Source organism: Nymphalis io, chromosome 10, assembly GCF_905147045.1.
Source record: "Nymphalis io chromosome 10, ilAglIoxx1.1, whole genome shotgun sequence".
In the NCBI taxonomy this organism is placed as follows: domain Eukaryota; kingdom Metazoa; phylum Arthropoda; class Insecta; order Lepidoptera; family Nymphalidae; genus Nymphalis; species Nymphalis io.
Window position 1 is genome coordinate 1,695,026 of NC_065897.1, and position 23,351 is coordinate 1,718,376.

At 33.9% G+C, this 23,351-nt stretch overlaps 1 protein-coding gene across 1 annotated transcript in view; it reads right to left on the minus strand.

Annotated features, from left to right (window-relative positions):
- Window positions 1-23,351, minus strand: part of LOC126771194 (CUGBP Elav-like family member 4) — a 544,666-nt gene that overhangs the window by 466,846 nt on the left and 54,469 nt on the right. The window contains exon 3 of the mRNA XM_050490949.1: window positions 5,545-5,627. Coding sequence (XP_050346906.1) covers window positions 5,545-5,627 — 83 coding nt within the window. The remainder of the gene's footprint in view (window positions 1-5,544; window positions 5,628-23,351) is intronic.

Sequence of the window (23,351 nt, forward strand, 5' to 3'; positions counted from 1 at the left end):
TGGGTTATTACCTGCCCAGACTCACTGACACCAAGCCTTATGAAATATGTAATATTCGCAGTCTAATTTATGACTAAACAAAATTCAATTTGTTATAAAAATATCTTATAAGTAAAGTCTATAACTTTTTATCACAATATGTATTTAGAGAACAATGCATAGATTTAGAGAACAATGAGATAGATAAATATGTGCCTTTTATTCGAATAAAAGGCACATTTTTAGAGATGTTTCAGTGATCAACAGGTTTAATACCGGAAGTGATCACCGCTTGGTTCGAGGCACTCTAAATATCAACTTAAAAGCCGAAAGATCGAGAATGATGAGGTCTACTCTCCGACCTACCATGCTCCAAGCTGCTCAAGGCTCCGAAAAGTTCCAAATAGAACTTCAAAATCAATTCACCGCGTTGGAAACCATAAGCAGCATTGATGAGAGAACCGACACGCTGGTCAAAATACTGCAAAACACATCCCGCAAGTGTTTTCCGCCACAGAGAAGAGACAACGCACCAAAACTCTCTGCTGATACACTCGAGCTCATGATAAAACGACGAGAATCGTTTTTGTCAGATAAGGCCTTAAATCGAATAATAAAAACGCTGACGCGACGCGATCTCCGACGCTCCAATACCCGTGCCATCAAGGCTGCGATTGAGCAAAATCGGGGATCGAAAGTGTTCGCTCGCAAGTTTGGGAGGCCGCGTCTGACAAAACTTAAAACTGAAAATGGTGGGGTCGTTACCTCTAGGCCTGAGATTATCGGAGAAGTAGAGAGGTTTTATGGGCAGTTGTTCTCTTCAAGATCGGATAAACCCGTGGGAATCAGTATTGATGACCAGCGCGCCCCTCTAATGCGCCATTACTCCGAGGAGCTCCCGGTCGTTGACCAAGGAGAGATTAGGGAGGCTCTAGAACAGCTTAAAAACAACAAAGCTCCGGGTGATGACGGAATCACAACAGAGTTGCTTAAGGCAGGCGGGACTCCGGTCCTGAAAGAGCTAGCAAGCCTCTTTAATTCCGTCATCCAACATGGCAAGACCCCGGAAAAGTGGAGCGGGAGTGAGGTGGTACTGGTTTTCAAGAAAGGTGATAAAACCCTCTTGAAAAACTACAGACCAATCTCCCTCCTGAGTCACGTGTATAAGCTGTTCTCAAGAGTCGTCACGAACCGTCTTGCCAGACGACTTGACGAGTTCCAGCCCCCAGAGCAAGCCAGCTATCGATCAGGCTACAGCACCGTGGACCACATCCATACTGTTCGGCAGATTGTGCAGAAGACCGAAGAGTACAATCAGCCGCTGTGTATGGCATTTGTGGACTACGAGAAAGCCTTCGACTTCATCGAAACCTGGGCAGTGCTCGACTCATTGCAGAGATGTCATATCGATTGGAGATATATCGAGGTACTGAGATGTCTGTACAACGCCGCTACAATGACTGTCCATATCCAGGACTGTAAGACGAAGGCGATCCAACTGCGCAGAGGGGTGAGACAGGGGGATGTAATATCCCCGAAACTGTTCACCAACGCGTTGGAAGACGTTTTCAAAACGCTGGATTGGACTAGGTATGGAGTCAATGTAAACGGCGAGTACATCTCACACCTTCGATTTGCCGACGATATCGTCATCATAGCAGAGTCGCTGGAACAACTCACCGAAATGCTGCGTAGCCTAGGCGAGTCTTCCCGGTGTGTCGGTCTCGGTATAAACTTGGACAAGACCAAGGTCATGTTCAATAGGCATGTCGTGCCGGGGCCGATATACATCGAGGGGAAACCTCTCGAAGTTGTTAGTGAATATACCTACCTAGGACAGAAAATACAAGTCGGTAGGAACAACTTCGAGACGGAAGCCGATCGAAGAATTCGCTTGGGATGGGCAGCATTTGGCAACCTTCGTCAAGTCCTCAAGTCATCTATACCGCAATGTTTGAAGACGAAAGTCTTCAACCAATGCGTCTTACCTGCCATGACATACGGTGCTGAAACGTGGACACTAACTGCGGGACTAGTCCACTAATTCAAAGTCGCTCAGCGTGCTATGGAGCGAGCTATGCTCGGAGTATCTTTGAAGGATAAGATCAGAAATGAGATTATCCGGAAAAGAACCGTCGTCGAAAGTCACCGACATACCTTGCAAAATTAGCAGGCTGAAGTGGCAGTGGGCTGGTCACGTATGTCGTAGGACCGATGGCCGTTGGAGCAGACGAGTCCTAGAGTGGAGACCGCGAATCGGCAAGCGCAGCGTAGGGCGCCCTCCAGCCAGGTAAACCGACGACCTTAAGAAGGTGGCGGGCACCAACTGGATGCGGAAGGCGGAGGACAGGGAGCTTTGGCGCACCTTGGGAGAGGCCTATGTTCAGCAGTGGCAAACGATTGGCTGTTGATTGATTGATTGATTGAGATAGATAAGATGATCGGAGGTTCAAACCCGAGCAAGCACCACTGAATTTTCATGTGCTTAATTTGTGATTATAATTCATCTCGTGCTACACAGTACAGGAAAACATTGTGAGGAAACCTGCATGTGTCTAATTTCACTGAAATTAATAATAATACATGAACATGTATACAGTTAATATTAATACATGAACATGACATTCGATCATGTTCAAAAATAAAAAAAAAATAAAAAGCGTAAATGTTTCATCGTCTTTACGAGCGAATTACATGAAAAAGACAAACAAATACGTCTGAAACTCCACTACAAACTTTACGAAGCTCACTCTCGTCCGCAATATTTTTTAGTAAATAATATTTCAATTAATTAAAAAGATATGTGAGCATTGTACACATTTACATTGCAAAGTAATAAATATATATTCGATCGAATATACATGTACAATAAAATAATCCGAGCTTCATACGCAATATCCAATCATGAAATTTGTTTACTTAAAATAACAAATCATTCGGCTAACCGATAAATCCGACTGCGGAGGAAAAAAAAATCCCTGCAACAATTTAATGGCAGGTGCGTTAAAAATATTCATTTGACAGAATCGCTTTAATTTCATTATTGACATGAACAATGAATATCACTGAACGTGTAAAAGTTTATACGGAGATTAATAAAAAAAATCACACGTTACACGTGTTTTTTGGATGAGTAAATATGGGCAAGGGTTTTTGCTAAAAGATTGCCCAGTGGTCAAAACACGTTACTCAACACGTTATAAAATTCCTAATAAATTAAAATAAAAATCCACCTCCTTTTCATCAAAAAGAGAAGGAGCTATTAGCCCAGTCATAGGACAATTTCAAGCTGTTGTGCGTTTTATAAAAAAAACACTGAGCTAAATTAAAATCATTCCACATAATTAGTTGTGATTAAATTATGAGCTTAAATTGAAGTAAATAAACTCATTCCACTTGAGTCGTGTTTGAAGTCACATATGACCCATACAAATATTTGTCGTGATGGATTGAAACCTTAGCGCTTAAGCCTCATAAAATAGAAGTACTGGCTAATGTGCCACTGCTGGTTAGTATTCAGTTTAGTAGGTTTTTGTTTTAATTTTATTATAAATAAGTTGGCAGACTGATAAATAATAGGTGGTATGTAGTCACTACTGCCCATAGACATTGGATTTGTAAGAAATATAGCAGATACAAAAAACAGATCTGATAAAATCAAGTATTCGTTAAACATTATATATAATTTATTGGATAACGTGCACATTTGTATAAGTTGATTAAATATATACAACTATGTTGATGAAGAATAGTTATTGAATGTTTAAGCCATCATAGTCCAATCACGTACGCGTGCATGCAATTTGGTAAAATTTTATTTTGCCGATAAGGCCTATCTGGTTTTCGGAAATAGGAGCCATATTATCAGTTTTTAAAACAAAGCTTTAGCGCTTGAAAGGAACTTCATACAAAAGTATCACTTTAATTATAGGCTAGAATTTACTCATACAGGCTTGTTTCATCTAAACCAGCTATATTGCCGTCAAAAAATTAAGCGTTTGACTGCTTTACATAGAAATGCAGAACGGAATATTCAGTTTGACAAAGGATATATACGAAGATACATCTTGATGCTTGCAACAACAGCACGTTGTCCAAAACATATTTAGGAAAATCCTTTCAATGGAACTCTTCCAATCTATTCCATTTTTTAAACCGCGGTCATATGAATTATATGTAACTGTTAGGGGTCAATGATGTGAATCCCAAGTTCTCTTAAAATGTATTTATCTAACCGAAATTTTGCAATGTGTGAATCGGAGAAAGGAAAGTGGCATTGTTTAGATGCTAATTTGAAAATTTCAAGGTTCATGGGTGGGTGAGGCAGTGGCAGTTAAAATACGAAATATCCTCAGAGTGGCTTCATGACAGAAAAATTAAAACGTTTGAAATGGTATGAGTAGAAAATTATTACCCTGCAACAAGAAGAGTCTAGAATAAAGAAAGAGATGCTATCGCAAAAAATAAATAAGAGCTAATTAAGATAAGATAATTTATTATTAGAAAGATATGTCTGGCATGACATGGGTGATATTAGTTTATTTTCTTTTCTGTCGACATGAAAAATTTACACGGTTTTGTATGTATTATAATATTAGATATTAATTAAACATTGAAAATACCATAATTGCAGGAACTTATTTGCCAAAAAATATATTTTGTTACGCATACAAAATTAGTTTTAAAATATTTAAAAATACCCGATTGTACCTGGTTAAGATTCTTATCTTCTAACCACTGAGCTATCGCGGCTAGAATATAAAACTTCTAATTTTAAAAGTTTACCTGTCAAAAAAATTATTTTGTTTGTATTCACCAGACTTCCTATTAAGCTTTTTAATTAAATTTTCCTTTCATATGGCTTTAGGTTAAAAATACGATTCTGCTATTGAGGAATTTATTCGCTCTCACGCTCCTTTCGTTTGCTATTTTCCATAAACCTTTTTAACTGAACATAACTAACAGTAGCGGCCCGTCAATATTTCACAGCTGGACAAAGGTCTCTCTGGTTAAAGAGAATATTTACAGTTTATTTAGCTTTATTGGCTAGCAATATATTTATTGTTCAACTGCTGAGTATGAGAGAAAAATTGTTATAAATACTTTAGAATGCAATTTGAAATCAATTCGAAAAATCAATAGAAAATCTTAAAGTAAGCCGTTTGTACCGTTTTTCGTCTGAATAAAATGTCAGTGAACTCACTAATAATAGGTTTTTTATTTCTTAATTTTGGGCTTTAAGCAAAAATAATTCAATTTTTAAAATCTATTTCATAATGTCAATTGGTTCACTAGAATATACTTTTACTAGAGTGTACAATTGCGTTACTAGTAACACGCAATAGCAAAAAATATTTTTTACAATTTAATTTCAATTTGAATTAATTTAAGCGTATGTTTAATAAATAAAATAATTTAAAGAGACATCTGAGAATCATACGGTACAAAATGTATTTAAAGAATATAAGGACAGTAATAATACTCATTCAAATAAATAATATAAATAATAATGATGTTGTATACATAATGTAAGAGATTTTTAAAAATGACAATATATAAACTTACCCCAGGCAACGTCCGTTTTTCATGGAGGGCGGTTTGTGCATTTGATGCACTTTCTGGATTAAAATATGTCAGGAATGCACACCCTGTAAACAAAATGGAAATATTTAAATAAACTGAATATAAAAAACATAGCAAGTATTTTTATATTAAAATTGTGAACATACATAATATAAAAACAAATTACATAAATATACATTTTTTATTAGATTTGTGAATCAAAATATATGAAAAAATTGTGTGTAATATTTTTTTTACAAATGACTTGCATTGTTTTTAATTACGACTGACTACTCTGAAATTGACGCTGCCTGCTTGTATAATAAAGCTTTGTTAATAAAGTTTGATACTATCAATAATAAAAGGCAATACTCAAAAAATTTTAAACGTAATGTACGTCAGAAAATGAAGTAAAATTTTTTGAGAATGTACAATTTAAATCTCAAATAATAAGTACGTTTTTATACACAACATTTGAGTAAATTGTTTTTGATGCTATTAAAAATCCCTCCAACAAGATAAGTCAGGTGACTTATCTTTTTTAATAAATTAAAACAATATGTAAGTATATAAATCCTTTTTTGCAAAGTCAGAAAAGTTATGTTCGATGAATAAACTAAAGGCAAAGTTTCAATTAAGTTGGTTACCGCATATCGAAAGAGTAACCAACAAATCCAGTTTGACAGAAAAAAAAACGAAGCATTGAAGTCATGTTTAAAAAAAATACCGGAATCGAACTGAACGGAAATTCATAGGCGCAGGAAATGAACACGTTTCAATACAAGATGGTCGCGATTTACCGTCGGACGTTTGAATGCAAAATTTTGTTGGAAAAATTTGAAATACATTTGATTCTAGTGGGAATAAATTTTTTTTTGGAAGCTAGTTTTATTTTATAAATTGTAAGGTTTTTTGTTATATTGGCATTTCAAAGTTCATTTTATGACGTCATAAAGTAACGGCCGTGACAGAAAAGCTGAAAGGAAACAGATTATCATGGTATGGACAAATTATTGAAGGATGAGTTTCATCACAAGAACATTCGAACTGTGGAGAAATATAAGACAATTGAGGATATGCCTGAACTATGTATTATTGTAGTATATTATGTAGAGATAGAAATTGTTTGAAGAAGATCTCACACTGCCTCCAATATAAATAATAATAATAACCTGGTACCTTTTCACACACGGCCATCTGATCCCAAATTAAGCTTGTACAAAGCTTGTGCTATGGAAACCAGACAACTGATATACTACATATACTACTTTTCTTTTGTAAATGCATACTTATGTAGATAATTACACCCAGACTCAGGACAAACAGACATGTTCATGTACACAAATGTCTGTCCTGGGTGGGAATCGAACCCACAACCTTCGGCGTGAAAAGCAAGTATCTACCAACCACGCCAAGCAGCTCGTCAAAAAGTAAAAAGTACAAATGTCTGTCTGTCTATGTATGTCTGTCTATTCCACTACTGCAAATCTTTCTTCTTAATAATTTTTGGAACTTAGATCTCACTCGATTTACTTCAACGCCGAGCGAGAAACGAATTATAAATACAAATTATATATATGAAACTCATTGGTACTTGCCCGTGTTTGAACCAGAAATTTAGCCATCGATCCATCTTGGCATAATAGGATAAAAATATTTGTCAAATATAATTAATAATAAATTGAGTATATATTTTATATTTTTTTTTTCAGAACTTATAGAACTCTCATGTCATGGAAGTATACATATAACGTATTAGCTTGTGATCTTTTGTTTATAAATAATTATTATAAATGCGAAAATAACTTTGTATGTCCGTCTGTCTGTTTCACTTTCACGGCTAAACCACAGAACCGATTTTGATGAAGTTTGGATCAGATCAAATTTCACATTTTGCAAAACATTCTCCAGTAATCAACAATTCTCAGTTACTGCTATAAAATTTAACATTTAATATTAAACATACGTATACTTTCATAGCAGTTAATATTATTTTAACCAAATTTGACTGAACCCAAGACTTCAGGATCTCTATCTTTATAATTTTGCCACTAGACCAACGACGCAGCTTACACAATCTCATTGAAATACAAGCTAAGCTTAAAACTGTATCTCTACTTTCCAACCACAGCTTCCTACCGTGCATTTTAGGGACAAAAACTATATCACTTAAAAGCTCTATGCAAAAAATCACGTCGTCCTTGGTTCTGGTGTCATAGAATAAGGAAAAACTTACAAACTAACAATAATTCTATTACATTCATTATATTGATAGGAATATATAGATAGCAAGCGCAATGGCTATGTAGGTACTCGAGTTAATTGGTCCGTCTGTGTGAATGTGGATTACGAACGCTGGCTTTGAAACGGACGGTCGCGAGCTTTATTTTAAACTAGGATTTGCCTGTGGATTCGCTTGCATTATCCTTGGGATCATCTCGATATGTACTAAAGTTTCTTTTTTATTTTATTTTAGGTTAGTTATGTATATAATATTATACATAACCTATTAAGCAAATCTTGAAATTGAAAATTTAAAAAATGTAATTAAATTTAAATGCTGTAATGATCGTCAGACAGCTTCACGATATTTTATTTCATCAATGATTACGAGATGAATTATAAACACATAAAAAGTAAAGCTAAATCCTTACTGACATTATAAATGTGCAAGTGGGTTTGTTTGTTTGTCACGCTTTTAAGGCTTATATACTCATTTATCTTTACAAATTCCGCCCTCACGTAGGTGGAACTGCAGGCGAAAACGAGTTAAGTAATAATAATAAATTTATTTTGACCTTTGCTATTAATAATACAAATAGTGATTAAAAAACAAACAATGAAAACGAAACAAATAACTTATAAAAAAAAAGTTTAAGTTTAAACGGCCCTGTGACGTCACAAACAGGATAGCCAATCAGCTTATGTCGGCAACCTAAAAGCCTATAACGTCGGGTCCTCGAGTTTCAACGATGATTTTCAGTCGCCGCCATAAGTAATAGCCGGTAAATATTTCTTCTTCAGCATAAGAGATTTATCCATGGAATATTCAACTATGGAATTTACATATCCATGCTTTTAGGAGTTTTTTCATTGCCATTTACATGTTTTGTTTTTTTTTTGTAAAACATTGTCCAGGATTGAAACCACGATATCCATCTGACATTGACATATTACTTGAATACCAAATCAAATATATTATACTTCGATTTTATTCTATGCTAATTTGATATAACAAAAAAAATTGAAGTACCAAAGAGGGTATTTATGTAAAATTTAATCATGTTACTTAGCAAAATCATAGTTAAGTAGTAAGAATAGAAACATATACGATTGAAAATTATACTCTAATTTAATGTTATAGAATAACAACACAACCAACATATCGATACAAATCTTTAGCCCCATACCGACTTTAAACCGCAAACACAAACAACCCCCGCAAAATACCACGTAACTCATGACTTATCAAAACAAACTCCAATCGGAAACCAATAAACAGTATCTATCTAGTCTACGACACGACCGTAATCCGACAATCGGCTTCAAATACCTACACTAATTGCAGCGAAATAAGTACTATAGCACGCGAAATAATGTAACGGTGGCAGTAATTTACGCCGGTCGGTCGTATTTGCATCGACGCTCGCCCGACCACCGACCACCGACCACTAATTAGCCAGGAGGTTTTATTTCAAAGCCGTTATCTAAGCCCTTGTAATCTGCTACCGCCACGCCTATTAGCTGCAGGAAATAAAGTATTCGAATAGCTACAGTTTTGATCACGTGAACTAATGTAAGTAATAACACTAATGGTTATTATGATACGTATTGAAATAAAAGAAGGTATTATGATTAATTTATTATTAAATATCATAAAAAAATCGTGATAATACGATATTCATATTGAAATAGAGCTCTAGGCGTAACTTCGACACAATCATAATTTAGTTTGGTATGTGATTAGAGGTATTTCTTCCTGCGTAAGTAACCGCGATTAATATGTTTTATTTTGTCCGACGCATCAACAGAGTAGTCGTGAGTCGCGACCTTAAATATTGCAATCGGGAAAATAGATAATATAGTCGCGAAAATGTAATGCCGGTTCTTCTCAGGTCAGAGTACTTCTTTTCTGAACAGTCTAATTTGACAATCAATACGTAAGTGTACTTCTATGTTAAGCAAAGGATTCTGATTTAATTTCAATTAAATCTTCAATTTTGTTTTCACGATCAAAAAGACGATATTTGATTATACTCTTAATACAATTCTATTACGACTTATAAAGATATATCTCTAAATCTACCTAATTTTTCTATGTTCATCACACGAAATTGCCAATAAGTTATAGACGTACCAATAAAGTTTATCAATCGCCTTCGCAATCGATTGTCGCATATAACTCAAAATATCAGTGATATTATGTTAAATGTTTTGTTACATTGTTATGTTTGATTTTTTAATACCTATTAATATATAATACCTAATATGAACTCAATAATATTAATAATAATGTCCTCCATACCGACTTGGGCCACGGCAGCCAATCTCAAGAGAGATTAGCCAACTTCGCAGGAGATACTATAGTGCACAAGTGTGTTCGCTAACACAGGTGAACTCTCTCTTCCTTAACTCTCATAATCCGATACAATCCGACACAACTGGGAAGAGTTCAGGCGCAGGACCAACGGCTTTGCGTGCTTTCTGAGGTACGGGAGTGTACACATTTGCAACTTTCAGATTCCGGGATGCTACTGCGAATTTTCTGACAGAAAAACCCAATAACTTTCTATTGGCTTCACCTGGGAATTGAACCCAGGACCTCCGGGTCTACAGCCATACATCAAGCCACTAGACCAACGAGTCTAAAAATATTATATGGTTAAGTAAAGAAGATTGGTAAGCACGTAAGATCGTTGTCCGTCCTCGTACTCTTTTAGTTCGCCATAATAGTATGAGAGTGAATAAGTGATGTATTGTTCATTTAGCTTCTCTCTTAAACAACAATACTCTATATTGCTGTGTTCTGGTTATACAATACTGTATTTACATATGTAATATCTTAGACAAATTCTTTGGGGAAGCATTGGCTGTGTAAGTAGAGGTTGAAATTTTTTATAGTCTATTGTCTCACTCTCAAGCGGCATATTCGCTTATATGCCCTTTTAGATGAAATAAATAAATACTTTAAATTATTTTAATTTTAATGTTTTAATATATTCCTATCTTTTTTGTTTCTATCAACGTTACATAAATAAAAAGTAAACGTAATAATTATAAAAAATAATAGTAACAGCCTGTGTATGTCCCAATGCTGGGCTGAGGTCTTCCCTTTGATTTACAGGTGGGAGGAGGATCTGAGGTCTCCATCAGCAGGCCTGGCGACAGTGGAGGCGTCCCCACTTGAGTCGCTGGGTAACAAGAAAAGGCGGCACACTGACCTTCAGATTGACTCAGGTGCTTACTGGACATGGGTGCTCCGGTAAGTACCTGCACGGAATAGTCAGGTGGGAGGTAACGCCCTCCTGCCACGAGTGTGGTGCGCCTACAGACACGGCATGCCACACTCTGATGGAGTGTGCCGCTTGGGGGCCTCAGCGCCTTTCCCAGGCGACTTTAATCGGCGGATACCTTTCGCTGCCGAGCGTGATAAATGCCATGCTTGGTAGCGAGAGATGCTGGATGGAGATGGTCTGCGAAAATGTCATGTCGCAGAAATAGGCCGCGGAGCGTGAGCGCGAGGAGAGTGCCTCTGCTGACCCGCTTCGCCAAAGAAGACCGGGGAGAAGACGTCGGCGCTATGCGCATCTTCTCCTCCCGCCGTAAGTATCGCCGGGGCTAGGGGGTCTCTGTACCCCGAGAACCCTCTAGGATTTGGAGGCGCAGAAGTTTTGGAGGCCAACCATCGGCATGGCACGGTAGTATGCGCAAGCGATCCCGTGACGTCCCCCGACAAGACGGAGTGGGTACCGCTGGTTTTTTAGTGGGTATTCCGGCGCCTTCAGCGCCGGCGAGTCCCACGTACCCCCCCCACCTCAGGTTGGGGAAACACATAAATGTGTTTTTCTAGCGAGAAAAAAAAATAAACGTACAATGTATCCAAAAGATAATATATATATATAAATGGTAAAATGAAATTCAGGTAACATACACATGTACTAACATATACATACACAAATAAGTGTACAGAACGGTGGGTGCCATCTTGAAATACAATAATAAGCAAGACTTCTTTGTATAATCAGCTCACAACATTTAATTAGGAAAAATTCACGAAATGTACCGCGCGTGAAGTAAACTTTCCTGTCTCATACGCTTAAAAGAAGCAGACTCGCCAAAGCCAAGAGAGAAACTCTATCAATCTAAAATATAAACAACCCAATTTACACCTAACGTCTTTAAATATAAGATTGATTTTATACTGTATCTAAGTGAGATATATCTATACAAACTCAAAAGTTAGTTTCAGATTATATACTCGGGGATTGCAGAAATTAGTTATGAACTGTCAGGGAGGGGTTTAAAAGTATATTCGATGTGGATTCGTCGCAATTTTAAATTGAAAATATTAGTTTTATTACGTAGATAATATAATTGCGTCGTGTGAAATGAAATTTTTAAAGGAACGTTTGTATGTAAAAGTTTGTTAAATAATTAGAAGTCCATAGATGGTAAATGATTTGATCACTAATTGTTTAAAACTAAAGTAACAGCCTGTAATTGTCTCACTGCTGGGGTAAGGCCACCTTTCCTTTTTAAGTCGAAGGTTGTAGTTTATTCCACCGCTGCTCGTGTCATATTTTCGTCTACCCATACATATACTTTATATTGACGATACAATTTCTATCCATCATTTAAATATATAAACTTATTGAATTTTGTCAAATTTTTATAATTTCCAATAGTTTAATAGTACAGACACCTAGTATTATAATTGTTAATATCTAATTAGCCTAGTTCTCTGAAAACTCATAAATTCGAACCTTATTTCTTAAAAAATGTATATTAGTAATAATTAAAAAAAAAACCATCTCCATCAAAACATTTCACCATTACATGAAATAATAATCTCACAAAATCTGTTTGTAGACATAATATTAAGATATATCTCGTACATTTTTCCGTGCTCATTACCGCAGTAACAATATTACGCTGAAGGCACGACATTACACGGCCCTTTGATGAGGCTCCAACAGCCGGCGGGCGTCTTGATTATACTATCCCATTATGTACTTTGAAAGGATGCATTCTGCCTAAGTAGCATTTATTTTACGTTAGAGTGCACAAGAAAGTAGATATTAAATTTGAACTTTGGGTACAAATTGTATTTTATTGCCGACTGGCGTAAGAATCGTTTCAACAGTGTGTTATATAATTAAATAATATTTAGTGATTTTGAAAATAGAACAGGCTATTTTATTTACTTGGTGGTCGAGCTTTGTGCAAGCCCGTATGGGTATGGTATATATTCTATCGTCAAACAGCAATACTTAGGAATATCGTATTCTGAAAAAAGGTACAGGTAAAAGAGATATCTTAGTTCCCTGGGCCGATGACGCATTAGTGATATAAGGAATGGTTTCTTGGTAGTCCATATGAACGTTCAACAGCCAAAGTAACTTGATCCATCTGTCCGTTAAAAGTTAAGGTTATTTAAATAGTATATGATAAGACGTACATACTATACTCTTAGTATAGTCTGGTAGTCTTGGACCTCGATGAGGACATAATCATAATAAATATTATTGGTTTCACGGAAAGTTGATCCGACGTGATCGAAGTCGTGGGAAACAGGTAAAGGCTCTGTACAAATGAATACAATACATCAAACGTATTCCAATTAAATAATTATGTAGATTGTAAATAATGTTTTGTTTCATAGTAATGTCCTGCAGTCCTACACGAATGCTTAATTCGTTTTATACCTCACTTATCAAAATCTTTAAATCACATTCTGACTTTCAACAAACGCGTGCCGAGTTTTGAGTTTGTTCTTGTATTACAAAATAGACTGATTCAAAATTTTATGAGACAAATATTTGCATATATTCCTTTAAATTAAATTACAGTCATTTGATTGCCATCTTTTTATAAATTTCAACAATCAAGTTTTACTATATAAATGTATATATTTATCTTAAACGGGGCAGGCTAAAGAATGTATTCGTTTAAAAACTAGCACCAAAAACTACGTTATCACTGCTTTAATTAATCACAAAGAGAGGATTCACAGTTGCCCGTCGGAAAACTCGCTTTTAATCTTATTTAGTTTAAAAGGGTACTGTAGTTTCATCCAGTTGTGTGACTGAACAGGGAACTACTTTTGCTGGCTTATTCTCGGAAATCGGACTTTGCTGTAGACTAGCATGAGATTTTGCCAAGAGGCCAGTAAATTAATGAAAACTTTTGTTTCGATTCAAGTATTGTTTATTCTAAATTGTTTATGGATAAAATATTTTTTGTTATTTTTAAATGAAGAAAAAGATCATATTTTCTAATCACTGTCTAGATTATAAGAAAATCATGAATAAAGAAAAAAGTTAAGTTTTTAAAATTTCACTGCTGAACACGTAGCTCCTCACCTCGTCTGCACAAGGTTCCCAAGGTTCCGCGTCCAATTAATGGACACGAAATGTCTATTAATTTAGATTTTCCTGAACTGAGCATGAGATGAATCGTAAATACAAATTAATCAAGTAAAAATTCAATCCTCAATGCTTGTCCTTGTTTGAAGTGCACTACCACAGGTCCATCTCGGCGCTTAGATTAACGAAAATGAGACGTTTCTTAGGTCATCCACGGGTTGATATGGGATAATTGATTCTATTCAGCTGGAATCACAGCCAAATGTCCCAAGCTTTAACTATCACATTAAATTCTTAATCTCTTTCTCAATAGTGACGAGTCTCTGATGCAGGAGTTTAGTGACTTTTAAGATAGCAGTACCGGGATTTACTTTCGTCCTTAGCAAATATTTATAAAGGATATAGTGGTGTAGCTGTTTGCTTAATATGTGTTTGGTACCTTAATGGCAATAGTTGAGTGAGAAGTATTTATTTTGCTTATCGTTAAAGGTGGTCATATGAGAAAGCATACAGAACAAAGACAAAAAGACATATGATAAATAATTGTGGCTAAACAATATTTGTACAGTAACAGCCTGTTAATGTCCCACTGCTGGGCTAAGGCCTCCTCTCCCTTTTGAGGAGAAGGTTTGGAGCTTATTCCACCACGCTGCTCCAATACGGGTTGGTAGAATACACATGTGGCATAATTTCAATGAAATTAGACACATGCAGGTTTCCTCACGATGTTTTCCTTCACCGTCAAGCACGAGATGAATTATAAACACAAATTAAGCACATGAAAATTCAGTGGTGCTTGCCCGGGTTTGAACCCACGATCATCGGATAAGATTCACGCGTTCTAACCACTGGGCCATCTCGGCTTTTGTATGTATTTGTACGTGACATATGTATATACATACTCTGTTTTGACGTAGCTTTGTACATAGAAACTGACTGCTTCGCAAACAGCAAATTATAAACGAACACGAAAATAATATACGTAAGTGATTGAAATAATTGTATTCTATAAGTGATATTAATATGTGAAAACTATTAATATTAGCTTTCAAGCTTGTAAATAATTCAAGCTGATTTATGTATCTGTTTTTAATTTTTATTTGAAATATTTACATCTTAAAAATGAAACCAATTTTCTTATCGCTGGCATTTTGTGTATTTAATATAGTAATGTAAGCTGTGAAATGGATTTGAATACTAAGTGACCAAAGCCAGATTATACATTAATACTTATAAAAAATTTAAGGATTCTTTACCTAATTGATGAAGATGTTTTGTTCCATGTGCTTGTCATGTGGTAATTATACTATGGTGGCTGAAACCTACCTCATAGCATAGTTAAATAAAATGTTATTGGTGGTACAATAATTGCTAGCTTTGTTTACTGAATCGATCAAAATATTTGGACAACACCTATCAATTAGCTGAATGTCAACATGTGATCGAATTAAATAATTTTATAAAATAAAATACAATATGAAAACGAATAAAATACAAAAGACTGGGAAATTTAATTAGTGAATTTGTGATATTGTCCATGTTTACAGTCAACGGAACTAAGTTTTGTTTTTCAAGGATTCCTTCAAAGTTTTAGGCTGGCGATACACAAAACGATTAATTTATAGCTTGGTTTGATATTTATTTTTCTTATAATTTCGATAAAATCGTTAATACCACAATTAATCTCGAAAGACTGACCAATCTAAAGTGTAATAAAGAAGTTGACTATGCTGTTGGAAAGGACCGATGATCTATTTAATAATATTCTTATGTTATATTAAAAATTATTTTAATATTTATTTATTTTATATTATTAAAAAAATATTTATTATTATTATTAAATTAAATTTTATTTTATATTATTAAAACAGCCGAAATGGCCTAATGGTTAGAACGCGTGAATCTTAAGCGATGATCGTGGGTTCAAGCCCGGGCAAGCACCACTGAATTTTCATGTGCTTAATTTGTCATCTCATGCTTGACGGTGAAGGAAAACATCGTGAGGAAACCTGCATGTGTCTTATTTCATTGAAATGCCACATGTGTTTTCTACCAGCCCGCATTGGAGCAGCGTGGTAGAATAAGCTCCGAACCTTCTTCTCAAAAAGGGAGAGGAGGCCTTAGCCCAGCAGTGGGACATTAACAGGCTGTTACTGTTACCGTTACTGTATGTTCTATTAAATATAATATTTTTAAATATTACACAAAAAAAATCCTTAATTAAAGCATATTTGTTTCAAAATCAGTATTTCCGTATGTTGGTGTCCTTATACAGAATATGAAACTGCACTTGGCATGCTTCTCTGTTTTCTCATTTCGCCAGATCTTGTCTAAGTTGTTTCGCAAAGAACATAATAATGGTTGTTTTAACAGACAATACTTTGGCATACACTCATATAATTAAAAATTGTGAAATTTGTATTAATTTATGTAATCACGTCTAAAACTTTCATTATGTCAAATATTGTATTTAAATGTCTAGTATGATTGGGCAGAATTACATCATCAAAATCATCCACTGCTGGACATAGGCCTCTCCAATGGCATGCCACTGAGCTAGATTTGCAGCCCTTAATTTCTATCTACAGCCAGCCACTTCACGTATATCGTCACTCCACCTAACTGGACGGCGTCCTATGCTACGCTTGCCAAGGCGTGGTCTCCACTCTAGAACCTAAAAAGTATATTCTTATATATTTTATATGCACTATCGTGTTTATTGTATATGGGATCTGATGAGATACTAAATTCGTAGCGATGACCTTTGACCTTTGCAACTCTTGAATTAGTAAGTACATTAACCGTATGTTTAAGTAATGACAATTACGCTACTTCGAGACTAAATGATAACATGTGTAAGTCAAATTTCAAATAATTGTTTGTAGTTTTGTTTATAAATTTAATAACTAATGGCTTTACTTATAAAACTTCGCTCATCGACTGTTTTGTTAATCACACATTTCTCTCTGTCTATAATTAATAATTTGACATTCGAATGAAGAAGATAAATCACTGTTTAACTAATCACTCGCTAAATAACGTTTGTAAGTAAGTACGTTAGATTTATCATTAGTTACCTCGGAAACAGCAGAGTGAATATAAATATTGTATTAATAAAAAAGACATAATTTTATATAAGACCAAGCCCAAGACCAAGGCGAGATAGCTTAGTTGCTAGAACACGTGAATCTAAACCAATAAGTGAAGACTTAAACATGGCGGCCACCACAGGTTTTTATTTTTTTATTGGTGCTTATAACTCATCTCCGTTAAAGCAAACGTCGTAAGTAAATCTACGTAAATTTTATAAAAATCGACATGTGTATCCAATTAGTGCAGTGTGGTAGCTTCAAACCTTCTCTAAAAGAGACACTCCCTCGAATTAGAGCTTTGTTATGCTTATTAACCCCCCCCCCCCCCCCTACACATAAGAAGGAGATATCATTTTTAGCAATATTTTTGTCAAAACAAAATCGACACCATTTCATAATATGGTTATCTATGATACGGGACGGAATATTAAGTAAAGATTAGAAAGTTAATATTTGTACAAACAGTAATGAAATCTAAGCTATTAAAGGTTTAATAAATTTAGTTAAAATTATTTTTAATAATTTATCGATACATGACGTTTATATTTGCATAGTCGAACGGAATAACTTATTCTATAAATTTAAAAAAAAAAAACAAATGGCTACTTTTCAAACATTTCCAAATGACATAATATGTTGCAAAACAAAAAAATCTTAACGATGCTTAGTAGACGTGACAACGAATCATTTAAGCAAACCATTTTATGTTAGTATAATGTTTGTAACGGGGTCATTATTTATACATAAACAATACATAAATATATTGTTTTCAGAAAGAATTATTTGAAATAGTTATTTTTAACAGTTCATTCATGTCTGAATAATAAAAGGTTATACATTGAGCTCATTATTTTATTTCTGTAATACTACATTTAGTCTATGGATTTATTGCTTAAATTAATAACGGAATTAATAGTAGTAAGATAGCAACTGGATTATAAACTCCATATCAATCAAATATAATTATATTCAAGTCTTTTAAATGATCATACAATATTTCAACAAATAAAACAAATTTTAAGAAATAGAAAAAAAATCAATACAATTGATTGAAATTACCAAACAATTGAATAGATATAAATAATGGACCTTACATCACTCCTTAGGGGGATAGAATACAAACTAATTGTCTTCGCAAATAGGACATTGCATTATGGCTTAATTAAATCTATTGAATGACTAATTGACGGCCTATAATGTGTTATACATCTGTGACAATATACGAACGAACACACACACCGATCTAATAAACAGAGGAGATAATCAGACACCCTGGTAAACAATTGTTCATTAAGCAGCGTTAATCCAGCTAATTCTATAAATGCATAATTTCAATAATTAATTGTACAACATCATATTGTAATTGTATAATTATGTGCAATGTTTTATAAATTAATTTTATTGAAGATATATTTAATTCTAAACGAAATTGTAATAAATTGATTTAAAATGAAATTTATTTAAGATACCTCTTACCATTGGCATCTTGTTTATTAAGTAAATTGTGTTTATTAAGCTACTACCGTATCGGAATATAGATTCAGAAATTATAATATAATATAAATCATATCAATTTGAATAACCTAAATTTAAAATTTAATCTTATGTCAAATGTAAAATTTAATTGTTAAGTACTGGCGTGCCATACAACGCAACAACAATCAGAAATAATTTAATTGAGTAGTCTAACTTAGTTTTAAGGATAGAGTGTTACTACCAATAATACAGTAAGAAATTTGTAATTTTTTGCTGTATATCATTTGTATGGACTTTTGTAGTCTGAGAATAAATGATTAAATCTTATATACCAAGTACAAAAATTCTTCATTACGAGGTGCGACTAATCCATTTTTTATCAATATTATTTACTGGTTCCTAACATTTGTGATCACATTTATAATAAACATGTATACTATAAATGTGATATATATCTAAATAAGTATGTATTTACAAAAGAAAAGTAGCATATGTAGCATATCAGTTGTCTGGTTTCCATAGTACAAGCTCTGCTTAGTTTGGGATCCGATGGCCGTGTGTGAATAATGTCCCAGGATATTATTATTATACTTTACTTCACTATAAATAAGATAACTGTAAGGTATATTAAGCGTTATTATATCATATACTTGTGAGGAGGCTTATGTCTAGCAGTGGATTAATGTGGACTGAATATGTTGATGATAGCATTGGCACCCAATACTTTAAGGAGCACTATTAAAGTCGTTATAAAAAAAAAGGCATTCAATTAAAATTTATTTCACTGTATTCTTGTGGCATAAGTTAAAAGGCAAAATATTTGAAACTGTATCAATTAATCATGCCGAAAAACATTTTATAAGCAAACACAATATTGAACTTTTTTTCGTGTTAATTAAAATTTAAACGTTATTGATATATGAACGTTCGAAATTTAAAATATACATTGAAAAAAATCCACCCGCAGTATGATCAGGGGTCGTTTGTTATCGTGCTTACTGCATTGTACTGACCACTGTCGGATCTTAGCGTTTTTCCACGGAATTCTTTCTAGACTTAGTTCTACGTAGAGTAGCAATTTGCACATTGTTGGTCCGTGTTTTACGTTTCCTTTTGTCGGCTGATTTGTTAGTCTTTTTTTCCTTAACGTTTTGCTTCTGTTTTGATTCCGTAATAATGTAGCACTTTGAATTCGCTATTTGTGTTTTGAGTGTTGTTTAAAAATAAAAACTCAAGTGGTGTTTCACTGGCTCACGATTTAAACTTGATGGCTCATTTGTGAGCGGCTTATGAAACAAATTTATGCCGTTGTGTAAAAAATATTTTACATTTAAGAGTTGAATAAAAATTCGTTTTCAAGATATACTTTAGTTTAAGTTATTAATTGAAATTAAGCTTTTTGACGAAATATGTACGACTCGATTTAGTTCAATAGAATCATACAAATATTATAAAACGGTAACTTGTTCGTATGTTAGTTTATTTATATTATACTTGTTTAATTTTCTAGCGAATGCTTCGCATTACAATTTACATAACATTTTATCTTTTATCCGTGACCTCGCTTGCATAGAATAGATGATACCGTGGTTTAATAGATAAGTAACACTAGTTTTAAGCTTAAAAAGAAAATAACAGAAGCTTTAGATCGATTTACTTGTGAGCCAGTGTAATTACAGGCATATAACATCTTAGTTCCCAAGGTTGGTGGCGTATTGGCGAAGTAAACGATGGTTAACATTTCTTACAATGCCAATGTCTATGGGCGTTGGTGACCACTTACTATCAGATGGCCCATATGCTCCTCCAGAAACCAAACCATGTGATTTGAACTGTTTAAAATCTTAGCAGTATTCTTTTTCGGGCATGTTTATTACATCTATTAGCACTAATGGGTAGTGAATAGCTTAGCAAGGTATATTCGCTTAATTATCTAGATATGTAAACTGATTAACTGTCAACACCTTAGCAAAAATAATGAGAAACGTAGACATGAAATCTTGAGGCTCATTTCGTATTGTAGAGATCAAGAAAATATTATGTAAATATTTACTTAAATGGTGGCTTGATCTCCTCAAATCTCAACTTCGACTAACATTTTCTAGTGATGAACTTATAAACACTGTTTTTTTTAAAGAATACTAAAAACATTCCCAATTTTAAGAAATGACTACTATTTCTATTTACTTCTCCAATAAAGAATACAGCTTGTGTTAGGATTGGGAACGACGATAGCCCCAAGGATTCAGGATCGAATATGCGACCTTTACATCGCAAGGCGGCCTGTAAAGCATTGCGCTATTGACACTTTTATTCTAAGACAAAGAAATATAATTATAGAGGTAGCACTTTATACATTTATTTTTTACTTTTCAAGGGACAATAACCAGTACCAGTAAAAAAAATGAAAAATATTAAAAAAAAAATTCAAAACATTGAATTTTATTAAAAATTTATTGTGTTCAACATAAAAATCGTTTCAAGTTTACATCGTAGCTTAGACGACCTTGAGAAATAAAATAATTACAGGTAAATTTTGTATAAACATGGGGTTGAGTCATATTTGTTTATTTTTTAATGTAGCCCTATAAGCTCAAAGATGTAGAAGATAATATTTGAAATGATATATATGATTTGTCAATTTTTTCTTGTCATATTACAACTTAACATTTTAGCTTATCGCCAGTTAAATTTCAATTACCTATTAATTAATTGAATTGTTACTATAATATAAATAAATAATTATAATATTGAATATTTATATTTATATAATTTTAATTATGTTTAGTCAAATGATTTTTATTTTAAATACATTTTAAAGATCTAATACTTTGTCGCTGTGTGTAAATGTGTGTGTGTGTGTAAAGAAGGTATTTAGGAGAAAAGATGCAATTGCATGTGACTTTCTAAAGTATTATAAAAGTTGCCAACACAATCAGCTGTATTAAAACAATCTACTCACATTCCATTTTCAAAATATCTAGCACTTATTTAATATTAAGTTTAATTTTATAAAATTAATTGTTATACAATGCTATTTCTAATTCATCACTGTTCTGTATTAATGATTCGTTTTGTAACTAACTCAGTGAACGACCAGTTTCCTCAGACAATTTGCATTCGTTTTATGTTGAACAAGTTTACTTGACCCGTTAAAAAGGACAGCCTATCTCATTGAATTGATATATGGTATTGTGACATTCATTAAAAGCTCTTTATATTATGATATGAAGTTTAAGAGCGATTTAATTCTTTGCTTTTAATCTACTTCTATACAGGAAATATTTGTTTGACGCGATTGTTTTTACCCGCATTTTCCGTTAGATGATGGCCGATTACAGTAAACAGTACAGTAACAGCCTGTTAATATCCCACTGCTGGGCTAAGGCCTCCTCTTCCTTTCGAGGAGAAGGTGGAGCTTATTCCACCACGCTGCTCCAATGCGGGTTGGTATGCGGATGGCCGATTAATATTACAAAATTAAAATGTCTTACATAGTCAAGTCGCCGGCAAAATTTTTTTTAATAACGTAATAGATCATAACCCATAGACATTAGAAATATTAAAACTCCTTACAACGCCAATACGTCACCTTTGGGAAGACGTTATGTCCCTTGTGCCTGTAGTTACATTGGCTCACTTACCCTTCCAACCGGAATACAACTATACTAAGTATTGCTTTTTGGCGGTAGAATTTCTGATGAGTGGGTGATACCTACCCAGATGGCCTTGCATAAATCCCTACTTTAAGATTTTAGATGTTATATTCCGTGTGCCTGTAATTACATTAACTTAATCGCCCTTATAAAATAACAAAACAGTAAAATAAATGGTGAACGGCGCAAAAAGGCGCTAAGAGAGATCAATTGCATTGTTTTCAATTAACTATGTAATAAACCGATTTATAACAGTAATCCGTTAAGAATATAAATTAGAAGCGTTCTTTTTATTCTTTTTCATAATTACATAACGTGTTTGCGGAAAGTTTTCACGGACAGTCGCCCTTGAAGTGGTCCGACGCGATGCGCATTTGTTTTCCATTGTAATCCTCTATAAAATTACATACATACCCTACACTCAACCGTTTAACGTTTTGTTTATATTAGCTTATACAAAATATATTGTATACAAATATACTAACAAAGCAATCTATCGCTAAATTGATTTCAATAAAACGGTAATCCACTGGTATTAAATGTAAAAATATTTTATTATAAAGCGAATTAACATTTCAATTATATGAAATTAAAAAAATATATATAAATTAGTATAATAAAGAAAGCGTATTTATGCCGATAGCGCTTGTAGCGTATTCTATCACGCTTGACAAAATAACTACTTGAAAGAACATTGGTTACCCGGGTTTAAACCCACAATCTTTGTCTTTTTCACTTGCTCTAACCACTGTGCTATCATGGCTCAGTGTTCAGTTATATGTAACATTAATCGAATATGTTTAACAAAAACAAGCAACTGAATACATGCAATTAATAAAAATACTTGCTAATTAACTGAGATTTGTCAGAATAATGTATAAATTAAAATGAATGAAACATTTTATCGTTCGTTCATGCGCAAAACGACAGACCCGTATACAACGCGTCGGAATTATTTTAAAAATGTGATTCGATGCTTCTGTATTAATAAAACGGCCCCA